We start from the raw sequence: 21367 nt of genomic DNA, 5'->3' as shown, positions 1-21367 counted from the left end.
AGGAGATTCTACCTGGTTGGTAGATGCTGGAAATACTGATGAACATAGACACTGACCAGGACTGTCCCCATATCAGAGAATTATCTGGATCAAAATGCCAATAGTGCTGAGATTAAGAAGCCCTAATTTAGAAGAAGCAGTACTCCTTCAGAGAGAGGCACACTGCTGTACATGGGGAGGGAGGAGACCCTGAAGACAGTGCCCTTTTTCTTTGAGGTCTTGATCAAGTCAACTCAGCTGAATTGACCCGCACCAGAACCAAAGATCCTTCTGAGGGATGGATCCTTTCCTTCATCTCAGGTACATTTCCAGGGTTCAATTAGTATTCCTCAAAGATTGGCATCTTGGTGACTAACTTTTTTAAGTTGCCTACCCCTTAAATCTGCCTCTGCTTGTTCTTAAAGGGCTTTCAGTTTAGGGAGGAAGAAGGACAGGTATACCAAAAACTATGATACTGGGTCATAAATACCAAGAGGGCTCAATGAAATCAGTGCCTTGGGAACAGTGAGCAATTAAGCTGTGCCTGGTAGTCTGGGAAGCCTTTACAGATGAGGTGGTAAGTGAATGGGAGTTTGAAGGACGTAGTTGGCAAATGGCTGAAGGAAGACACTTTCCTCTTTTAAGCCATATCCTGCATGATTGCATTTATAACCAGTGATGTTTTGGGCGGCCCTTTCAAGAAAATCTGCTTCTGTGTTGTTTTACGTGGAGCAAGTTTCCTTTACAAATTGTACAGACTCAACTTTGCAGACTTTCTTCTCATCACCTTCTTTCTATTAAAAATTTCAGTAGTAGATGATTTCAGCTGCGTAATTGTAGGTAACAGAGTTTAGCAGTAGTTCAGAGTTGTATGCTTTCAGTGAATGAATTACAGACTTGGCTTTTGTTGTTTTAAAAATGTGTATATATTTCTTTGTTTGAACCTGCTACTGCTTCTGATAAAGTTTTCTGCACGCTGTAGATTTAGCTGGCTTGAAAATATATGGAAAGTATGCTTCACAGACTGTGTAGACATTTATAAATGAATGCTTTTCAGATAGTCTGTGTTCCAACACATGGCAGTGTCCTGCAGGAAAATTCAAGAGAACATCATTACCCACAAATTCCTGTTAAACTAGTGTGACATTAAATGTATTCGTGAAGCTATTAATTGAAAAGTTGGAGAGGTACAAAAGAATGGAGTAGATGTTAAATTTCTTTTTTTTAATTATATGAGTTTCAGGTGTAGCCTTATAGTTCAACATCTGTATAATTAAATTTCTGATTAATGAGAACAGTGAGGTTTATAATAATGTAACTACCAGAAAGTTACAGGATTTTTCTTAACTTTCATGAAATTGTATGTTGATTTAACGTACCTACACATCATGGAAATTTTCTCTTTCGGTTCAGAATCAGTTATGACATCACAGAAGGGGTAACTTTATACACTTGAAACTAACTTTGGAAGAATTTGTACTTTTCCTGGTGACTTTATGAAGACCTTTTATTAGTGTTTTCACGTTAGAAATAAAATAGTTCAATTGAAAAAAATCTCAGTTTTACTTTCTTTTTAGTTTGGACAATAATTCTGGGTAGTTAGCAACATGCATATTAGTTTCCTTTTTTCATCAACATGTTTTTTCTTTTTTATTCAGTCGGATGCCAATGCAAGTTACTTAAGAGCAGCTCGAGCCGGACACTTAGAAAAGGCCCTTGACTACATAAAAAATGGAGTCGACATCAACATTTGCAATCAGGTTAGTTGTGGTGATTGTTGTTGTTATTTAAGTTTTTATTTTATTTTTTATTTTTTAACATCTTTATTGGAGTATAATTGCTTTACAATGGTTATTTAAGTTTTTAGATAAAATTTTAAAAATCCAGACTTCAAACTCCTTAAATCTTTTGTTAGATATTACCAAGACTTTCTCTTTTTTGTCAGTGTTTTCTATTAAATGTCTCCAGCTTGAATTATCAAGTTATTGTCTGCTTTGTTAGAGAAGCATTCAGAAATGTAGATATGTATCCTTTAATAACTAATTCCTAAAATTTAGTACGTAATGACATCAGAACAACCTATCTAATTGCCATGAGTACTTTTATTCCTAATTCAAGTTCCTACACTAAACACATACAAGTGGCTGTTGGTGGGAGTTCTTGGTTGACTGTTTACTCTTCAGTTTTCAACCTGCTGAGTAAAGCTTTCCCTTCACTTCAGAATGGGTTGAATGCTCTCCATCTTGCTTCCAAAGAAGGCCATGTAGAAGTTGTTTCTGAGCTGCTACAGAGAGAAGCCAACGTGGATGCAGCTACAAAGGTCAGTATGACACATCTTGTGCTTTTTATATCAATTGCCCAATTCAGTGAGAATTCAGCCCTCGGTAAGAATTGGGGCACGCTTCTCATGAGATACCTGTCAACCTTGTTCTCTTTGGGGAACTTATAGAGGGATTTGATATTTTGTAAAATGTTGAAAGTAGAGAGAAAGATGGGTGAGCTCATGTATCTTGCCTTTTGTTTTACAGAAAGGAAACACAGCGTTGCATATAGCGTCTTTGGCAGGGCAAGCAGAGGTAGTAAAGGTCTTGGTTACAAATGGAGCCAATGTCAATGCCCAATCCCAGGTAAGCCTACGGCTCTACTGCCAAGAAATGTTGTTATAATGATTCACAAACAATGTTCTGGGTCAGGTGCTTGCTTGGTTCATGTATCTTCTAAGAATATAATACTTAAGAGCTATATCCCATGAAGAACCAGATTATTCTGGATTATTCAATTTCATATATATCCTCATTTGCAGTACTCTTCGTGTGAGATGTAGAGGTTTTTAAAAGGCATCCATCTGTAAAACTGGTATGTATGGCTAGTAGTCATAGACACAAATGATTAGAGGACCTCTGTAATGTAGAGACTTATTCTGTTTTATGATGTTAGCTCAGATCCAGTCTCAGTATTTACTCACAGACAAAGGAAATGAGGAGGCCTATAAAAGAGGAAATACCCTTAGAGGTTCAGAATATATCGGTGCTTTATCTAGTTAAAAAAGGGAAGACACTAGTTAATTCCTGTTTACTAACTCAGGCATCATCGTTGTTCCCTGAAACAGATTAAAAAGAAAAAAACAAGCAGAAGAAACTTTAAAATCCCCAAAGTTTAAAATTTCCAGATTGTTAGTAATGAATATACACTGATAATTCATCCAGAAGATCCTCCTACAAGCTCTCAGAATCTTCCATGAAGTTCTAAGGAAAATACCAATAGATTATCATTTGGCAGACTTTGAGTATAAAAAAATTAAGTTCACTTTGTTTTTCTAAAAATATAGGTCCTTATTATCCAAATTATTCATTACTATTCATGTCCCCACAGATGTGAGCTTGTGTAGAAGAGCAAACACCATCATAACATACAAATATCCACTTAGGACCTGACCATTTTTTTGAAGTATAGTTGATTTACAGTGTTTTAATTTCTGCTGTGCAGCAAAGTGATTCAGTTATATATATATATATATATATATATATATATATATACACACACACACATATACACACACATTCTTTTTCACATTCTTTTCCATTATGGTTTATCAAGAGTATTGATCACACTAAGTGAAGTAAGTCAGAAAGAGAGAGACAAACACCATATGATGTCACTTATATGCGGAATCTAAAATACGACACAAATGAACCTCAGTCTGATTCGTAGATAGGTTCATTTGTGTCGTATTTTAGATTCCGCATATAAGTGACACCATATGGTGTTTGTCTCTCTCTTTCTGACTTACTTCACTTAGTGTGATCATCTCTAAGGACCTGACCGTTGTTAAAACTGGTCCCTACTCAAACATTCCTTCCAGCTGAAGGCTGACATCTATCCTGGTTCGTCAGTATCTGCCCCAGGATATTAGATTTTGAACCAATTGACTGTAGAACAAAGCTGCAAGTTTTGCAAAAGATGTAGGATTTCATGAAGTCAGGGAGAGTGATGCTGGAGGACTGCTGTGGTGTCGTGACTTTCTGGCAGTAGCTGCCCAGACTGTGTGAAGAATTTGGATGATTTCCTGACAGTATTTCAAACTCGAATGATTTGAAAATCAAAAGATTAAATGAAGAAAAAAAATTAGGTGAGGGCTTTGGTTCCCAAGTAGTTTTTGCAAAAGGACTATCTTTTTGCTTATGCTCTGAAAATAAAAAGTGAAGGATGTCAAGCTGACATATAATTTTGTTGCAAGAACATCATACATATTTTCCCCCAACATCATAGTTGGTTTAGTCTTCATTCACTCTGAGAACCTGTACATGAATGCAGTTGTAACCTACCTTTTGTTAAATCATATAAAGTCATTTTTACAAAGTCTGTTTTTTTCTTTCAAGATGAAGTCTCAATCTAACTTTTTTCATTATTTACTGCGGCCTTTTGATCTCCACTTTAAATGCACTTGATTTCCTCAGTCTTTTCCAGTACTGATTATGTTTGGGTAACAGGAGCCTCTTATATTTTATGGGTCCACAGAATTGTAGTGATTCTCTCCCTTGTTACTCCCACTGTAGCGATGAAAGCTCTGATGCCATTGAATAACAGTGTCGTGGAAAAGAAACGGCACTGTACTTCCAACCACATGATTTCTTGTATAATTGGTCTAACCTCTAGTTCCCTATGGTTGGACATTTGTTACATGGTCTATGCCACCTGTGCTGATTCCCTTTGATAGCTCACTTACAGTAATAAAGCTTTTCCAGAAAGGAGTGATATAAAGTTGAATATTGACAGGTATGGTACTTGAAGAGAAATACAGACCAGCTGACCACAAGAGGAGCACTGTGGTTTTCAACCAATTATTTTTAAATGGCCCTGTAATTTTTTACTTAGAAAATAGCTAGCGTTAAGCTCTGAGATAGTGGGAAAACTCTTTAGTCCATTTTCATTTTCCTATTTTCCCCCCAAGGGAGGGAAAAATTAACCTTCCCTTCTTTTAAACATTATGCACATTCATGACTAATGTTCAGAGGAGGCATGGTTTTAAACCTTCTCTGAAATGTCTGGGAGAAGCTGTAGTCGAAATAAAATCCTAACCATATTTGATTTCAGTGTATACACATCCTCTCCTGATGATGAAGTGTGGAAGGAGAACGTGGGCTGTGAAATTCTCTGTTCCTTGCAGCTGTGCTTGGAATACCCAGCCACCCACTTGACAGAAAACCTGCCCCCCTTTCCTCTGGACATCTGCCCCCAGAAGCTTTCTGAACTGCATCGTTCTGTGGACAGAATAAGTAATGAGATCACCATGCAGCAGAATGGAGTTTCAAAGATAATTCCTGGTAGCAACTTTTCAAAAGGAACTTTAAAGAACAGCAAGCAATAATGCCTTGAAATGCCGTGAAATTCCATTTGGTGGCAGAACATAAAACATCCCAGGAATATTATTATTCAAGAAAGTGTATCCCTATCTAAGTCAAATTTTACCCTATAGACAATATTTAATAGCCAACAAGAAACAGCATAAAGAGAGCCCCTCACCTTCCTTAAATATAAAAATTCTCCTTGAAAATAAAAATGGCATGGGACAGTATCAAGTTCTGATGAACTGAGGCTCTATACACTAGGAATTTGTGGATATTCTCGTAATAATTTTTGTCATTGCCTTGATCTTAGGTCTTAATAAGTTAGTTAACTCTTTCTTATATTACTTAACATTCCAGGAATCATTTAGGCCTACCCTAAGAAAGAAATTGGGTTAGATAACTAAATTGTGATTTTAAAGAACTCTACTACGATTCCTAACTTCTTAACTCTACTAAGTTCTTAATACTTTATATGAAGGACAACAATGATTAACAGTGTTTGCTCTTGAAAAATCTCACACTGCCATGTCAAATGACATCCCTTACGCTTTTCTCCTTCTCTGTCTTTATTCCATAATATAAGGTACCAACTATGTTTATAAAGAAGCAAAGTCTATTTCATATGATATTTTAACTATCAAAGTATTCTAAATTGACAAGTTTTCACAGTGGTTTTACAAAGACAAGACCCTTTAATTAAACCAATGCTTCCTTTGTCTTTCTGGTTTTTTTTTTTTTTTTTTTTTTTTTTTGCGGTACGCGAGCCTCTCACTGTTGTGGCCTCTCCCATTGTGGAGCACAGGGTCCCGACGTGCAGGCTCAGCGGCCATGTCTCACGGGACCAGCCGCTCCGCGGCATGTGGGATCCTCCCGGACCGGGACACGAACCCATGTCCCCTGCATCGGCAGGCAGACTCTCAACCGCTGCACCACCAGAGAAGCCCCTTTCTGGGTTTTTTAATGTTTCCTATGGGTGGGGGGCAGTCAGGTCCTGATGAAGTCAGACAATGGGTGTGGTCCAGATAGAGCCTTTCTGACCTTTAAACTAATAGCACACCTCTGATGGAAACAACCTTCACAAACATTAGTACCATATGTAAATCAGTACAAATATATCACCATGCCCTTGACATTTTAATTAATAACAGCACTTTATGATATACAAAGGCTTGGTTGGAGGAAACTAGGATGGATAAAATTGCATGGATGAAATTTAAGCCCTTATTTGTATTGTTTCATTTCATTTTTATTTTATTTTATTTTGTTTTATTTTAGTGGGTATTAGATAGCATGCCTCAGTACGGTCTATAAAACTATAAGTCTGCAACTTTGCATACTTATGATAACTCCACAATACTTACAATACTTACAATAACAGCATAATCAGAGCAGAAGGTACTGAAGATATTGGATAAAATCAGACATCAAAAAGCATACTCAGTCTTAAGCCTTTTGAGAATTCAGTGTATTGTTGCTACAGAAAAGCAAATGTAAATTGGGCCACCCATATGTTCCTTTTTGGTCAGCTCTTTGTTTTGGAAATTTCCTAAGTTAGGAAATTAATATAAAACCAGTGATGTACTTTTTTCTCTTAGGAGAAAAATCACATTCTTTCTGAAATATTACCATCTTCCCAATCCAGGTACTATTTCATGAAAAATCATTACAGCTCTAGGTCATCCACACTGGATTACTTGTGCCTTAACCCTCTTTGTACTAGAGAGTAATGGTAATATTTTTATTCACTCTTTCAAAAAGATGCTTATAATTATCTTCCTAGAACCATAACTAGTGTGTATGTGTTCTCACGCCTTGTTGATCCTTTCCCAATAAACAAAATTTGTATTAATTCGTGTTAGTTTCTATTGCTTTAATCCAAATAACTTCAGCAATTTGGAATTGTATGAGGAACCCATAGAATAGAAGGCTAAAGAAGCTTTCAGAAAGCTTTGGAAACTAGGTAGTCGGAGTGAGAGAACCTCATCAGAAGCTAAAGGGTAAGGTTGCCCTTTGATACAGTCCCTACAGGCCATTCGAGGGTGAGGAGGGGAGGTTTGGTAGAAAAGAGAATTGAGAAGGACATAGAATAGACGTGGAAGAGCGAGCAGAGCTGTGCCGCACGTGCGTCCACCCTGTGGTTGAAGAAGGGCAGGCCAGTTTACTTCAAAGTCCAACCAAGACAAGTCCTACCTACACATCCCTGAAGATGTCGTTCCTCTAAAGAAAACAGAAACAATACTGCCAAAGGAAGGGACCAAAATAAACACACACACACACACACACACACACACACACACACTCAAATACCCAGTGTAAAATTGAAATTTCCATTATGGAGGCCTCACCAAAACCATTTTGTCAGTATGGTCAGCAGAAGTAGAATGAGACCATTCAAAGTCATATACTGGATGATTCCATTTACATGAAATTTTTACTACAGACCAACCCGTCGAGATGGGAGGCAGATGAGTGGTTGCCAGAGGACATGAGGAGGGGCAAATGAGGAATGAATACTAATGGTCCAGGGTTCCTTTATGAGGTGATGGAATGTTCTGGAGTTAGATGGTGGGGATGGTTGCCCAACTTTGTGAACAGACTTAAAAAAACTCTAAAGTTTACACTTTGAAAGAGTGAGGTTTTTGGTGTGTGAATTATATATCCATAAAAATATATAAAAATGAAACAATATGAAAGAATGTGACCATTCAGAAAATGACCAGCTTTCGGGTAATAGCGGTACAATGGCAAGCACTCAAAAAACAAGAAGAAAAGCTATTGTGGGAACTATTCACTACAGAGCCCCATCTTACTGTGACCCGTGTCTACGTATTATTTCTGAGAAATTCCAGTTGTACACATTTCACTCTCTGCCATTGTGGAAAGGGCACACGGAGTGATCTAAAAGTTGTATTTCTTAAGAACCACTCTTTGGAAGCTCTAGGTCTGTAAGAACAGCATCTCCTAAACCTCAGTGCCTAGTTTGGGGTTTCCTTCAGGGGTCATGCAATGTTTGCTTGGTTCTGGCAGGTTTCCTCCAGAACAGGGCAGGTACACTGGGCTAGAAACCAGGCATTTGTAGGTGAACCAGCATTTCTTAGGTAACTTGAACTACAGCAGACCTCTGCCCTGAAGTCGAGGATTCACTGACATATATTATCTACTTGATATTTATGTCCGAGAGAATGACATCCATTTTGGAATTTTTCCTTAAGAACTTTACTCCTAAAATCTGAATCGTCCATCTGGAAATTTTGGGTGATGTGGAAAGATATATACTCAGTTCATAAAGTGATAAAAATCCACGTTGGTTTTCACCTTTCTTTTCTTTTTAATATTTTTAATATTTTTCCTTTTTTTTGGTTAAGAGATATTTAAATCAGCCAAGGATTAAACAATCTTTCATTTTGGTCAGATAAGAAAATGAGAAAATAGCAGTATGATAAAGGGTATCCTAAACAGCTTTCAGGTTCTTTCATAGCTCTGGGAAGAATGACAGAGATGAAACCCACGCAGACACACACACACACACACACACACACACACACACACACACACACATTGGGTTGCAGTTTTTCTAGGTTTCGTGTTTAAAATTGATAAAATCTTTCATAACAGAACAAAGCAGCAGTGAACTTAGTGATGTTACTAGGTAAATAATTTAAAAGGAAGAAGCTTGACTACTGTGTCATATTCCACTGCCTCTAATTTGGTGTCTCTAATCTTGAGCTTGGCAACCAAATAACCTAGTTTATTACATTTATGTGTAAAATAGAATAAGCAGAATAGAGGAACTCTCTGACGAATAAAGTATATATGCTATGGTAGATTTTTTACGTGATAATACTTTTATCAAGAATATTTTTAACTTACTTCCTAATTCTGAGGTAGAAGCCAAAAAAGTGAGGTTACCAGAGGCTGAATTACGTTCTTCATCATATAGTAATTAATACTTATAGTAATTAACCTAAACCTTTTGAATCACAAAGTTTTGAGTAATGTTTGGTAACATTTAATTTAGAATGTATTTACATTTATTCTTTGAGATTGCATAATGTAAACAACAAAATTTCCAGATCATTCAGTTAGATAGGACTGAATTCTGAAAATCGTATTCAAAGAGAATTTATTATAGTTTGAAAAATACCTGTTTTGGTGTATATAGCTTACAATAAGTTTTTAAAAATATTACAGTATTTCATAGATGTGAAATACATTGTTTTAGAGAACAAACATACATGCAACGTATTTGTACTAAGAAGCTTAAGATGGATGTATTCATTTGCTTCCAAGTTCCTTGGCAGTTGGGCACATTTCAGACAAAGATGCACAATAGAATATATAATATATGAATGTGTGTGTATGTATTCTGAGCACGTCTTTGCAAAAAATGCAAGGAAGGATACTTATAAAGAGTAGACTACTAATAGAATTTGACTTTAAAGTTGAAGATATACCCTTTTCCAATTGCTGTTCTTTCCTTTCTTCTAAGTCACCCCGTCTGGGGTAAGTTTGAAGCTGTAGAAAATTAATATAAATTCTTTCCAAAGTAGGAGCTATTTCAGGTGTTTAAGTTTATGTAAAAGTATTACATATTTTATTTAAGATACATAATTATTGCTTGGGATAAAAAAAGATTCATTGAGACGATGACCAAATATGTATTTTTATGCCTATTCTCATGGCGTCTAGTAAAATCCTTTACTCGTGGTAAACACTCAGTAAGTAGTCGATGGTTAAATGAAGGTACATATTTATCTAAAGTGGATATATTGGTATGAATTATACTTAGACAAGTAGCAATGAACCACACTCGAACTATGAATTAGGAAGTATAATTGTGAATTCTACATTCTGCTTAAATCATGGTGCTTAGGTGTTCTAATAAATATGAATATATTAAAGTATTATTAAAATTATTACGTGTGAGATTTCCTGGAATATATAATATCATCAGTACAGTGGAAAGATAGATTTGCTTTAAAAAGCCACAAACATTTTAATTCTTATTTTGCAGAATGGTTTCACACCATTGTATATGGCGGCCCAGGAGAACCACCTGGAAGTTGTCAAGTTTCTCCTTGACAATGGTGCAAGCCAGAGCCTGGCCACGGAGGTAAGACACTTTGGTTCTTTCCATGGGTAAGTTCACGTGTTTATAGGGCATTTTATCAACCTGAAGCTGTAAATTGAGAATTTGTCTCACTGGTATGTCATTGCAGTTGTATATTAACGTGTGGGCTCGCAAGGTTTTATGAAATATATTAGAAAACTCTAGTCTTTCAAGAATCTTCCATTGCAGAGATACCCTCTCTGCTCTTAAATGCCTGGCTCTACCCTATAACTGAGCTGTTTATTTACTATTTACATATTTGCTTGAGGACACTTATCTGCTTCTTAACAATTTTCCCTCAAAAGCAGCCACTGTTTTGAAATATTTTTGTGATAAAACATAAGTTTTAAATCTGGTTTTTTCCAAATTTAAGCTAGCATAATTATAATGATTGGATTTATATATTTCTAAAGTAAACTAATTAAACTCACACTTCTAAACAAAACTAGTACACATTTTTAAATACTAGATAAAAGTATTTAAAAAAAAACATTTGCAGTCAGGAATAGAGGAGTTATTTAAAAATAAAAAGTTATTTAAGTCACTGGTACTGTTTTAGGTAATACAGTTTATTTTTTAAACTAATCTGGATGGAAGATTATAATCCCTTGTAAAGTGTATCACTAGAAATCTATTGCTAATAATAAAAGACCAACATTTGGGTATTCTTTATTTTTAACAAAACAATGAATTAGAACAGATGTAGGGTTATCCTTGTCATAATACCACTCCTCTGACTTTCATTCTGAAGTATTTCCTGAATGGCACAAGAAAGATGACAATACAGGGATTGCACATAACCTCACCGGTTTTTTTGAGATTATGCCTTCAGGGGAAGCCACTAAGTAAATGAAGAGGCAGTTCACACAAAAAGAAATACAAATGACTATAAATGTTTAAAATACCTCACCCTCCCTCATAGTCAAAGAAGTATTAATTTATTAATCAGATAAAGAATGAGATCCAGTCTTTTGCCCATGGGATGAGGAAGAAATTCAAGGGGTAGAAAAAATTGGAAGTTAACTACCCTATTGGTGAAGTTGACAATTGGTTGCAACACTTTTGCAGAAGCAGTAACTATCAAAATTAGTATTTATACACCTTCTTACGTCGCAATTCCACATCAAAGAATTTCTATCACATATATTAGAAGATAATGCAAAAAAATAGTTATTATATAAGAAGCTCAACAATATGATTACTAATGACAATTTTTAAAAAACTAGGAAGGACAAATAGGGAAGTCATTGGATAAATACGGCTCTACTTAGACAGTAAAATGCTCTTCTGCACTATTAGCAAGGAGACAAGACTCTATGTACTGATACAGGAAAATGTCCGTAGTGTATTGTCACCAATGGTTTATTCTGAAAATTCGGAGGGAGCCTTACTTTTCACTTCATACCCTTCAGTTCTCTTGGTGATTTTTATCTTGAGAATGTATTTTTAAACAATAATATCCTTAGAGCTCGGTAAGAAATAACAAAGGAACCAACATTTGTAGACGTCGAGCAGGGCCCATCCTCACACTGGGAGGAAGTAGCCTGAGTGAGTCCCTCAAGGACGAAGAAGCGCAGGTCTCATCACGCTTTGCAGGGAGAATGGGCAGCAGAGGTTGTTGTAGAAGAGGAAACCCATTCGCAGTTTTGGATGGAAATACGAAATAATATGAATGTCCTGATGACAGCAATTCCTTAGTACTGTTTATGTCTGTGAAGGACAGGTAGTATTCTTTTTCAGGCTGCGATGGACAGAGCATCAAGGATCTCTCCTTTAGAAGCGAATATAAACCCCATTAACTGCTAATAGATTAGAGTTAACTTGTCAGCTAATTATCAGTAACTCACTGAGTTCTCCAATTTTTTTTAAGCTTTCAAGGCCCCAAAAGAGGCACTACAACCAAGTAAAAAGAAATATTATATGAGATCCTTAAACAACTAATTCAGTCTTTTAGCAAGAAGATAGGTAGGTAGATAGGTAGGTAGGTAGGTAGGTAGGTAGATAGATAGATAGATAGATAGATAATGTAGATAGATATGTAGATGACATGTAGATAGATATATAGATGATAGATATGTAGATAGATAGAGATATGTAGATAGATATATATGTACATAGATAGGTAGGTAGATAGATATGTAGACAGGTAGGTAGGTAGATATGTAGATGATATATATGTAGATAGATATTTAGATGATAGATATGTAGATAGATAGATAGAGAGATAATGCAGATAGATTTTTTTTACTCCTTTATATTAATTTCAAGAGGTTTTGGGGGGGGGGTTGGTAGCTTTAAAAAATAAATGAATGAATGAATGTTCTAAGAACAAATCACATCCATGTCTTCATGAGGGTGCTAGTACATCACTATATAAACAACATCTATTGATTATCTAGAGCTTTTTGAAGCTTTGACTGAATTTTTAGCTCTTCTTTTGGATTATTATTACTAGAGACTAAAAAGAACAGCAAGAAATAAGATGTTTCATTCACACAATGTTCTAACTGCAATGATATTGGTATCATTTATACAGAAGTCTGTATTTACAGAATGAACAGTAGTGGCAATGAAAGGATTCCTTAGATAGAAACATTTTAATAGGATTTTTAATTTATTATATGATGTGATATTGCCAAGGTCCATCAATACATTTTTTCTTCCATATGTACCTTGTATATATGTATCGAGTCTTTGGCATGGTTGTGGTTTTCGAAACCTTTCCTGTATTACTGTGTACTACATTTATATCTTTTCCATGGATATCTTCCTTCTTTTCCATGGATATCTTCCTTCTTTCGCTAATCAAAATTTGGAAGCATGAGGTACATTTATTTGTTCACTTATATGGCACAACTAATTATTAAGCTCCTATTATGCGCCAGACAGTCCACAAGGCAGTGAAGTTTCTCAAGGAGCTCCTATCACGTTTCCTTTCGGCTTGTATTTTTCTCTTAAGAATAACCCTACAGAGCAAACCAAACCGTTTAAACTTGGTTTGGAAACAAAATCTAGAGCTGCTAATTTTAGCTGTTAACACCTTAGGGCTGGTACTTTGTGTCTTTAATTGGTTTGTGCAGGAAGCACATTCTTGTCAGTGCTAATGTCTCAGCTGCAGTTGATTTTCTGGTGCAAGGTAGTTTCCTTTATGTATAGGCCCTGTGGATTGAAAAATTCCCATCAGTGGAAATGTAGCCATTTCATTTGGCTGCAGAACAGAAGTGAGCTGTCATTTTTACCCCTTAGGTTTTGCTCAGGTTTTAAAAGTGAGATGCGACGTTAACTCTTAATACACAATTTTCCTTTCACCATTCCATTTTTTTAAATGTATTTTTCTCTTTTTTTTTCAAAAGTAATATATTAAATAAATGAGAAAGTACAATAAAAAGCAAAAAGAAGAAAAAGCCATGGTTAATTTTCCCTAGAGATAACATTCTGTTTATTCATCCAGATTTTTTTGTCCATGTTCACAACGCACACATTTATCTTAATAAAAATGAGATCATATATTTACATGGTTATGTAGATTCCTTTTCCCATAACATTAAATTACACTCTAAACTTTATGTCCCTCAGTGTAACCTGTGATATCATTTTGATGACATCCAGGTTGTATGCAGCCTTTCTCCATTATCTTACATATGGTTGTAGGGAATGTCCTTCCAGCTGCGTCAATGCTCATCCTCTTCCTTATTTGGGTCTTCTTGGAAAAAGTTGAAAGCGGCAAGTGGAACTTCAGCCAGATCTTGAGGCTTGGAGCATAGATAGAATTTGTGTATGTGGAACAAGGAGGACATTTCAGAGTGCAGCAAATAGCCTGAGATTAGAAGCCAGGGTGGAGATGGTCCGCACGTCCACAGTTAGTAAGGAGAATGGAGATGATTTGTACAAGAAGAGCCTGGGCAATACTGTCACTTAGGCGCTTGGGGCCAATATTTTACACATCCTTGAGTATAAATGTGCTGATCTGCATTCAGCCAAATGAGTGGTAGGAGTGGTAGGTGTTTTCCAGCAAGGAATACAATGGTGAAAGTGGTCTTTTAGGAAAACCAACAAGACATGAGTATGCAAGTAACTCTGATTTTTCTTTCTCCCTTATAAGCACTCCTCCATCAGAGCAGCCCTCGATATGTGCCACAGGGACTACAGATATAAAATATCATGACCCGAATAAAATAATAAGTAACTTACTTGCCAATTGTCTAGTAAAAATAATTTTGAAATGTTCTTTTGAGTGTGTGATAATGAAAGCATTGCAGAATTAAAATTTGGGAACCAGTCCTGGGATGTTCTGCTCTGTACTATGTGTTCTACAGTCAGCAGACCATCCACAAATTAATTAACCACAGTGAAATCTGTAGCTGTCTTCTCTTTGTCAAGTCCCGGGGCCATACGGCGGGAAGACTCAAATTACAGATGTGTGTGTATGTCTGAATTGCCTTTAGTCACATTTTGTATGATCCCTTCTTTCATTAGTCAGAGAAACCACGAGTCTTTCATGTATATCTTTCTTAAAACAGCAGTGAGTATAGTTCATTAATTCACATATACAAATTGAGCACCAGATATACGCTAGGCAACAAGGTACAGTGATGAAGCAGACAGGATATGCTAGGCAACAAGGTACTGGATAAAACAGTTTTAAATTATCAGTGGAAATGTTTACAGCTTATTTAAATGAACTCCTTTGAAAAATTTGCCTGGATTTAACCCGAGAGGTAATTGTTTTCACTGAGATTATTTTATGGATACTGAAATTCTGCCGTCTTTTTCTTGTTTAGGTAGGACTTTCGAAATTTACCCACTTTTTCCACAGAAAGAAACCCATAAACTTATTACAGATTTTTAAATTATTTCCTGCTTTGGTATATGTGTAGTTTTAAATTTCTTTCCACATATGTCTACTTGAGTACGTCAGCTTTAATAACCCCGAACAAAACTTGACATTTGGTCACTCGGTCACCTTCTTATTTGTTAATGAAGAAGAAAATATCCATAGGGACCAGTCTTGACCCATCCATCTGTTCGCAGGATGGCTTCACACCGTTGGCAGTAGCTTTGCAACAAGGTCACGATCAAGTAGTGTCACTCCTGCTAGAAAACGACACGAAAGGAAAAGTGCGTCTTCCAGCTCTTCACATCGCTGCCAGGAAAGATGACACGAAAGCTGCCGCCCTGCTGCTGCAGAATGACAACAATGCAGATGTAGAGTCGAAGGTGAGGACCTGGGAGACGAGCCCCTCGTGCAGCATCCTGTGTTAGGCACCCAAATGTGAAGAATGCCTGGGCTCCCTTTGGAGCTTATGCCAAACACTTAACTGCCCTGAAAGGAATAAAATCAAGCGCCCAAGTCATCCAGCCGAAGGCACATCCCCTGCCCTTGGCATCTAAAGCTGGGAGGGAACTGTGGGTGCTGCCCTGTGTGTGCTAACATGGAGGCCACCTCAAAAGAAATCAGTCGATACGTACGCAACAGTGTCCTTCCTTTGAACATGTATTTTTAATGTCGTTAACACGTCAGCTCAAACATCAAGGTGAAAAATTACAAAATGCTAGCCACGGTGTGCACAAAGTCAACCTTTGGTTGCTATCTCAGACGGTAGGCAATGCACTGAGTATTGATCAGCTGTGGAAACCATGCCAGCAGCCAGGGTCCCAGCCAACAACTCCCATCGTCTGGACACTTGCAAGTCTCGGTGGAGGAAATGTGGCATTTGGAATAGGCCGTCACATAGCCCTTCATTCAGTCTAGCTTTCTTTCTGTGCCTGTCGTGCTTCCATCAGAGCTTTCACCCTCGTCACTTAGCTGTCATGAGCTTTCTGCCATCCATGATCACCGACAGCAAACTAACCGTTCATTTTTTCCTCCTCCTTGCTTCCAAATGTGTTAACCTAGCTGGTGGTGAATAGAACAACAGAGGTATATATACATATATATACGTGTACATATGATCTATATCTGCATCATCATTTTCCCATTTCTTAGAGCTGCTACCTCATTTCTTTCCCTTCTTCTTTGCATCGCCTTCTGTAGGCTAGATACCTGCTTTATACCCCCGCCCTCAAAGTAGCATGTACCAGAGAAGATAGTAGTTTGATTACCAGGGCTTTCTGCAGCTGAACCTGGTGTTTGAAAGGAAGTATGAGGAAACCTTGAAACTTAAGGGTATTTCAATAGCGTTCTGTGACACGAAGCGTTTTGGCACTTGAGAAACTTACCAGCTGTACCTAAGGCTGCAGACAACCCTGTCATTCTACTCATCTAGGATTGGTTCTCTAGAGTTCTGCATGACACTTACCCTCAGTGGTGTCAGCAAGAGGAAAGTTACCCCAGAAGGGCACACATATGACCCACCCTTGACCAGAGTCAGTCAGATCGCTAGCATGGCTGAGAAGCTTGCTAACAATTCAGAAATGCATCTAGTTCCTATAAGGTTTCAATCTTTGGGGACTAAGTGAATCGCTGCATGTTTTAGCACTTTTTTTAAGGAAGTAAAATGACCTCGGTATGAATAATCCAGAAAAATGTGTTATCGAGTAGGCATTTGCTACTAAAGAGACCAGCTTGTCCATTTCTTCATGAAATGCATTCACCACGATTCAAGACCGATGTGTAATAGTACCTCTTCCCCCCAAATTGCTTTCATCGTTAAAATTGGCTTTTACCGTTTGTTCATTTGACTCTACGTTGAATATATAAAACAAGTTAAATTTTGACAGAGTTTCAATGGACGATTCTATGAACGATAAAACAGTGGTACTGATCGAACTTTCTTTGAGCTGTCAAGATATTTCTTGTCATCCCTATTTTAACTTTTGGAAACATTGGCTTCTGTGTAGTTCTGTTACTGGATTACTAAAATGGCTCAGTCTCCACCCTTGGTTCCTCCCTGGCTATTCCTCTGCCTGTGAGTTTGGCATCTCTTTGAAATCCTATGAGCAATTGGCACTAATGGAAAGAAACCTAGTACAGAATGGAATGTGGACCTCAGCGTATCTTGCTTCCCCGTTTTTATCTGGGCAGGGTTATGGTATTAACATGTCAGGCAAGGGGCCGGCAGGAATCAGCTGAACGTCTGCTCTGTTTTCTTTCCAGAGTGGCTTCACTCCGCTCCACATAGCTGCTCACTATGGAAATATCAACGTAGCCACGTTGCTGTTAAACCGAGCGGCAGCCGTGGACTTCACCGCGCGGGTAAGAGTGCTGTGGTCTGATGTGCGCCTCAAGCATTTGAAACGATTCTTAACCCTCCTTCCCCACCATGAGGAGGAGGTCAAGAGAGTTGACCGCCAAGGGTCCTCCCAGTCAGTGGAAGGTGTGATGTCTCCTTATACTAGTGCGTTTTCTTGCATACAGGTGTGCCTATTTCCTAGGAGGAAAAGAAAACCAAGATCGGGGTCGGGAGTAGGGATGGGTGATAAATATCTAAGTGAATACATAGAAAATGTGATTTAAATAATGATGACTGGAGACTACACACTGTCCCCCAAGTTGAAATTTCTGAGACTGTAGAAATGGGTCGGATGGCACTAACAGTGCTCTAGAAATCAGGGTCTCGATCTTCCAGGTGGGAATGGGTTGGAATGTCTGGATAAGGCCCAGACTTTAGAACCCAAATAATAGAGGCCACCTTTTGCTCTTAACTTCTGTCCCCTATAAACTTTCAGAATGAGTAACACGATTCTGTAACCTGAGTAAGCTCATAATCATAGGGAAAGGAATTACTGTGTCATGGGTACTCCTGGACAGCCGCTCAGACATCCCGAGTAATATGGCCCTGAATGTAAAAGCTGGTCTAGCTCTAGGCCTGATCGTCAGCAAAAGCATCATCAGAAGTAGAAACAAGGTGGGAAGCAGAACAGAGAAGTGGCTGGATGTGGGGACTCAGGATTCAGACTCCCCGGGTTCCAGTTTTGGATTTAACTTTTCTTTCTGTGTCCATCAGTTTCCTCATTGGTAAGATGAAGTTAATATGGATTATGAAATTAAATAATAAATGGTGATAAAAAAAATAATAACAGCACTCCTGTACTGGGTCACTGAGAAGTAGGAGTGAGTGTACCCAGAGCACCTAGCGCGGCGCCGGACACATCAGCACCAGCAGCGCTGTGATTTTGCACATAGCGTTTGAAGCATTATTTTTGCTAAAAACCTCACTTGTTAGGGGAGAAGTGGCAATAGACCCGGTAGAGAGAACAATCATAATACTAGTACCAGTAGTAGTTGTAGTAGTAGTAAAAGTAATACCACCTTTGAAGCAGATGCCAAGCTGAGCATTTTTACCTCATTTATTCTTATATCAAGAAAAGTGTTACTTATCCTTGTGTTACAGAAGGGGAAACCAAGGCCTAGAGATAAGAAATAGCTGGTCCAGATCGCAGAGCTAGCAAATGAAAAATGGCAGAATTTCAGCCCCAAAGCTCTTCACCCCTCCAGTCTTCCGCCTCCCTCTGCTGATGTTAAGGGTTCATTTTTCTTTTCCTTCTTATAATTCATTAGTTCTATAAAAATTAATACGAACTCAGAATAGGCTAATATAAAAGCTATTTCCAGGGACAGAGCGATGTCTGGCCGCGGCCCTGGGAGCTCCGCCTCTGCCATCGGGACCCGGCGTGCTGCCCAGACCGGCGCTCAGGGGGCCCGGGCCGGCTAGAGGCATGGGGGGCCCCGGGGCCCTGCGACGCACTACCAGAGGCCTGGCGGGTCATCAGGGAGCCAGATGCCCATGGCTGGCTTGCAGGTGGGAACCCCTGCAGGCTCCCCATTTGGCACAGCTGCTCCACTTCGACCTGGCATGCCACCCACCATGATGGACCCATTCCGAAAACGCCTGCTTGTGCCCCAGGCCCAGCCCCCGACGCCTGCCCAGCGCCAGGGGTTAAAGAGGAGGAAGGTGGCAGATAAAGTTCTACCTCAGCGAATTCGGGAGCTTGTTCCAGAGCCTCAGGCGTACATGGATCTCTTGCCTTTTGAGCGGAAGCTGGACCAGACCGTTGCTCGAAAGCGGATGGAGATCCAGGAGGCCATCAGAAAGCCTCTGACGCAAAAACAAAAGCTGTGGATCGATATTTCTAGTACGTTCAGTCCCAGCAAGGCAGAGGGTGATAGTGCAGGAACCGCAGGGACCCCCGGGGGGAAACCCCGCAGGGGACCAGGTGGCTTCCTGGGAACTCTGAGTAGAGGGAAAATGGTTGGGTGATCCTAGGAAACGGAAGAGGAAGTTTTCTTCAGTCTTTAAGAACCTCGTCATTGAGCTGGACAAGGAACTGTACGGGCCTGAACCACCTGCTGGAGTGGCACCGGATGCCCACCACCCAGGAGACAGATGGCCTCCAGGTGAAACGGCCCGAGACCTCATCGTCAGGTGCACCCGCCTGCTCATGCTGGGTCACCAGCCTCCCCAGTACGAGTCGGACCCCCGACTGGTGAGGCTGCTGGGGGTGCACACACACACGAGGGCTGCCACCATGCAGGCCAAACACAACCAGCTGCAGGACGGCCACGAGCAGGAGTACGTCAACTGCAACTGGTAATTCCGCCGGATCTTCAGCTGCGGCCGACTCCGTTTCTCTGAGATTCCCATGAAGCTGGCCGGGTTGTTGCAGCATCCAGACCCCATTGTCATCAACCATGTCATTAGCGTGGACCCTAACGACCAGAAGAAGACAGGCTGTTATGACATGGATGTGGAGGTGGATGACCCACTCAAGGCCCAGATGAGCAATTGTCCGGCCTCTACCACCCATCAGCAGATCGCCGCCCTTGATATCAAGCTCCATGAGACCGCTGAGTCCATCAACCAGCTGAAGACCCAGAGGGACCTCATGCTCAATTTTAGCACTGACCCCCAGGACTTCATCCAGGCATGGCTCCGTTCCCAAGATCATCACTGATGTGATTGGGAATCCTGAGGAGGAGAGACGAGCTGCTTTCTACCACCAGCCCTGGGCCCAGGAAGCAGTGGGGAGGTGCATCTTTGCCAAGGTGCAGCAGCAAAGGCAGGAACTGGAACAGGTGCCGGGAATCCGCCTGACCGCAGGCTCGGGGATCCCTTCCTTTCTTCCCAGCCCTGGAGCACCCCCCTCCTCAGCCTGGAAGGGGACCACCCTCTGGGGCACAGACACGTAGGTCAAGGAGGGGGTGAGCGGTGTCTCCTGTCACCTTCTGCTCCCCAGCTTTAGTTTCATAAGTGTAGTGAGAGGATTCCGTGTTGCTTAGTCCCCAAAGCCTTACTACTTACACGTTGGCTTTAATTGGATTCACAGCAGAGGCCTCCTTTGCCCCCTGCAGGCAGGCCCGAGTAGGACCTGGAGGCTGTGCTTTGACATCGCAAAGGCCCCTGGCTTTGTTTGTTTACAGACCCCCTTGGAGCGAGTGTCAGCGCTGGCTCTGGGCAGCTGGGCGAGGAAAAGGGGCACAGCTCACACTCTTCCTGTAGCCTTTCCAAACCAAAGTTCTTTGCCATTCCTACCAGCCCAGCCTTGCTGCTGGTTTTTTTTTCCTTTCCTTTGGGTATTTGCACTATTCGTGGAGCAGGTTTTTCTATGCGGGAGCCACGTTTTTTGTACAGGAGTAAGCTGGGGTTTTTCAGGGAGCCCTACTCGGTATCTCCTTCCTTATTTTCTTTTCTCAGTCTGTGCAAGCGGCTCTGGCCGCCATCATCTCCTGAGAGGCCAGAGGGCTGCCACCCCCAGCTCTTGGGCCCAGGGGTAACGCCTCCTAGAGGGAGGGCACGCTAGTTCTCTGGCGGGGCCTGAGGCATGGGTGAGCGTGCTGGGGGAGGGCAGGGGGAGGGCAGGGAAGCGGTGGCGGTGGCGAGGACTGTTGTTCCCCTTTGGAGCTTGGGAAGGAGAGTGGGCCTAGGGCTTGACAAGTGCCACTTCTGGCAGGTTTGGAAATTTCCAAATAAATCTTTGTTTATTGGTGGCA

General features: G+C 39.9%; 1 protein-coding gene and 1 pseudogene across 2 annotated transcripts in view; both read left to right on the top strand.

The window, feature by feature from the left end:
* ANK3 (ankyrin 3) overlaps positions 1–21367 on the top strand; it is a gene marked incomplete at its 5' end in the record, with an annotated part of 329024 nt that overhangs the window by 105959 nt on the left and 201698 nt on the right. The window contains 6 exon segments of the mRNA XM_082673732.1: positions 1638–1739; positions 2201–2299; positions 2508–2606; positions 10342–10440; positions 15469–15654; positions 17534–17632. Coding sequence (XP_082529858.1) covers positions 1638–1739; positions 2201–2299; positions 2508–2606; positions 10342–10440; positions 15469–15654; positions 17534–17632 — 684 coding nt within the window.
* Positions 18210–20566, top strand: LOC309834688 (SWI/SNF-related matrix-associated actin-dependent regulator of chromatin subfamily D member 2-like; annotated as a pseudogene). The gene is made up of 2 exons: positions 18210–18273; positions 18992–20566. The product of its transcript is annotated as an SWI/SNF-related matrix-associated actin-dependent regulator of chromatin subfamily D member 2-like (transcript).

The sequence above is a fragment of the Grampus griseus genome (genome assembly GCF_964374135.1).
Source record: "Grampus griseus genome assembly, chromosome: 16".
Classification (NCBI taxonomy): Eukaryota; Metazoa; Chordata; class Mammalia; order Artiodactyla; family Delphinidae; genus Grampus; species Grampus griseus.
Note: the sequence above shows the minus strand (reverse complement) of the source record. Positions and strands in the feature narration are given on the sequence as shown.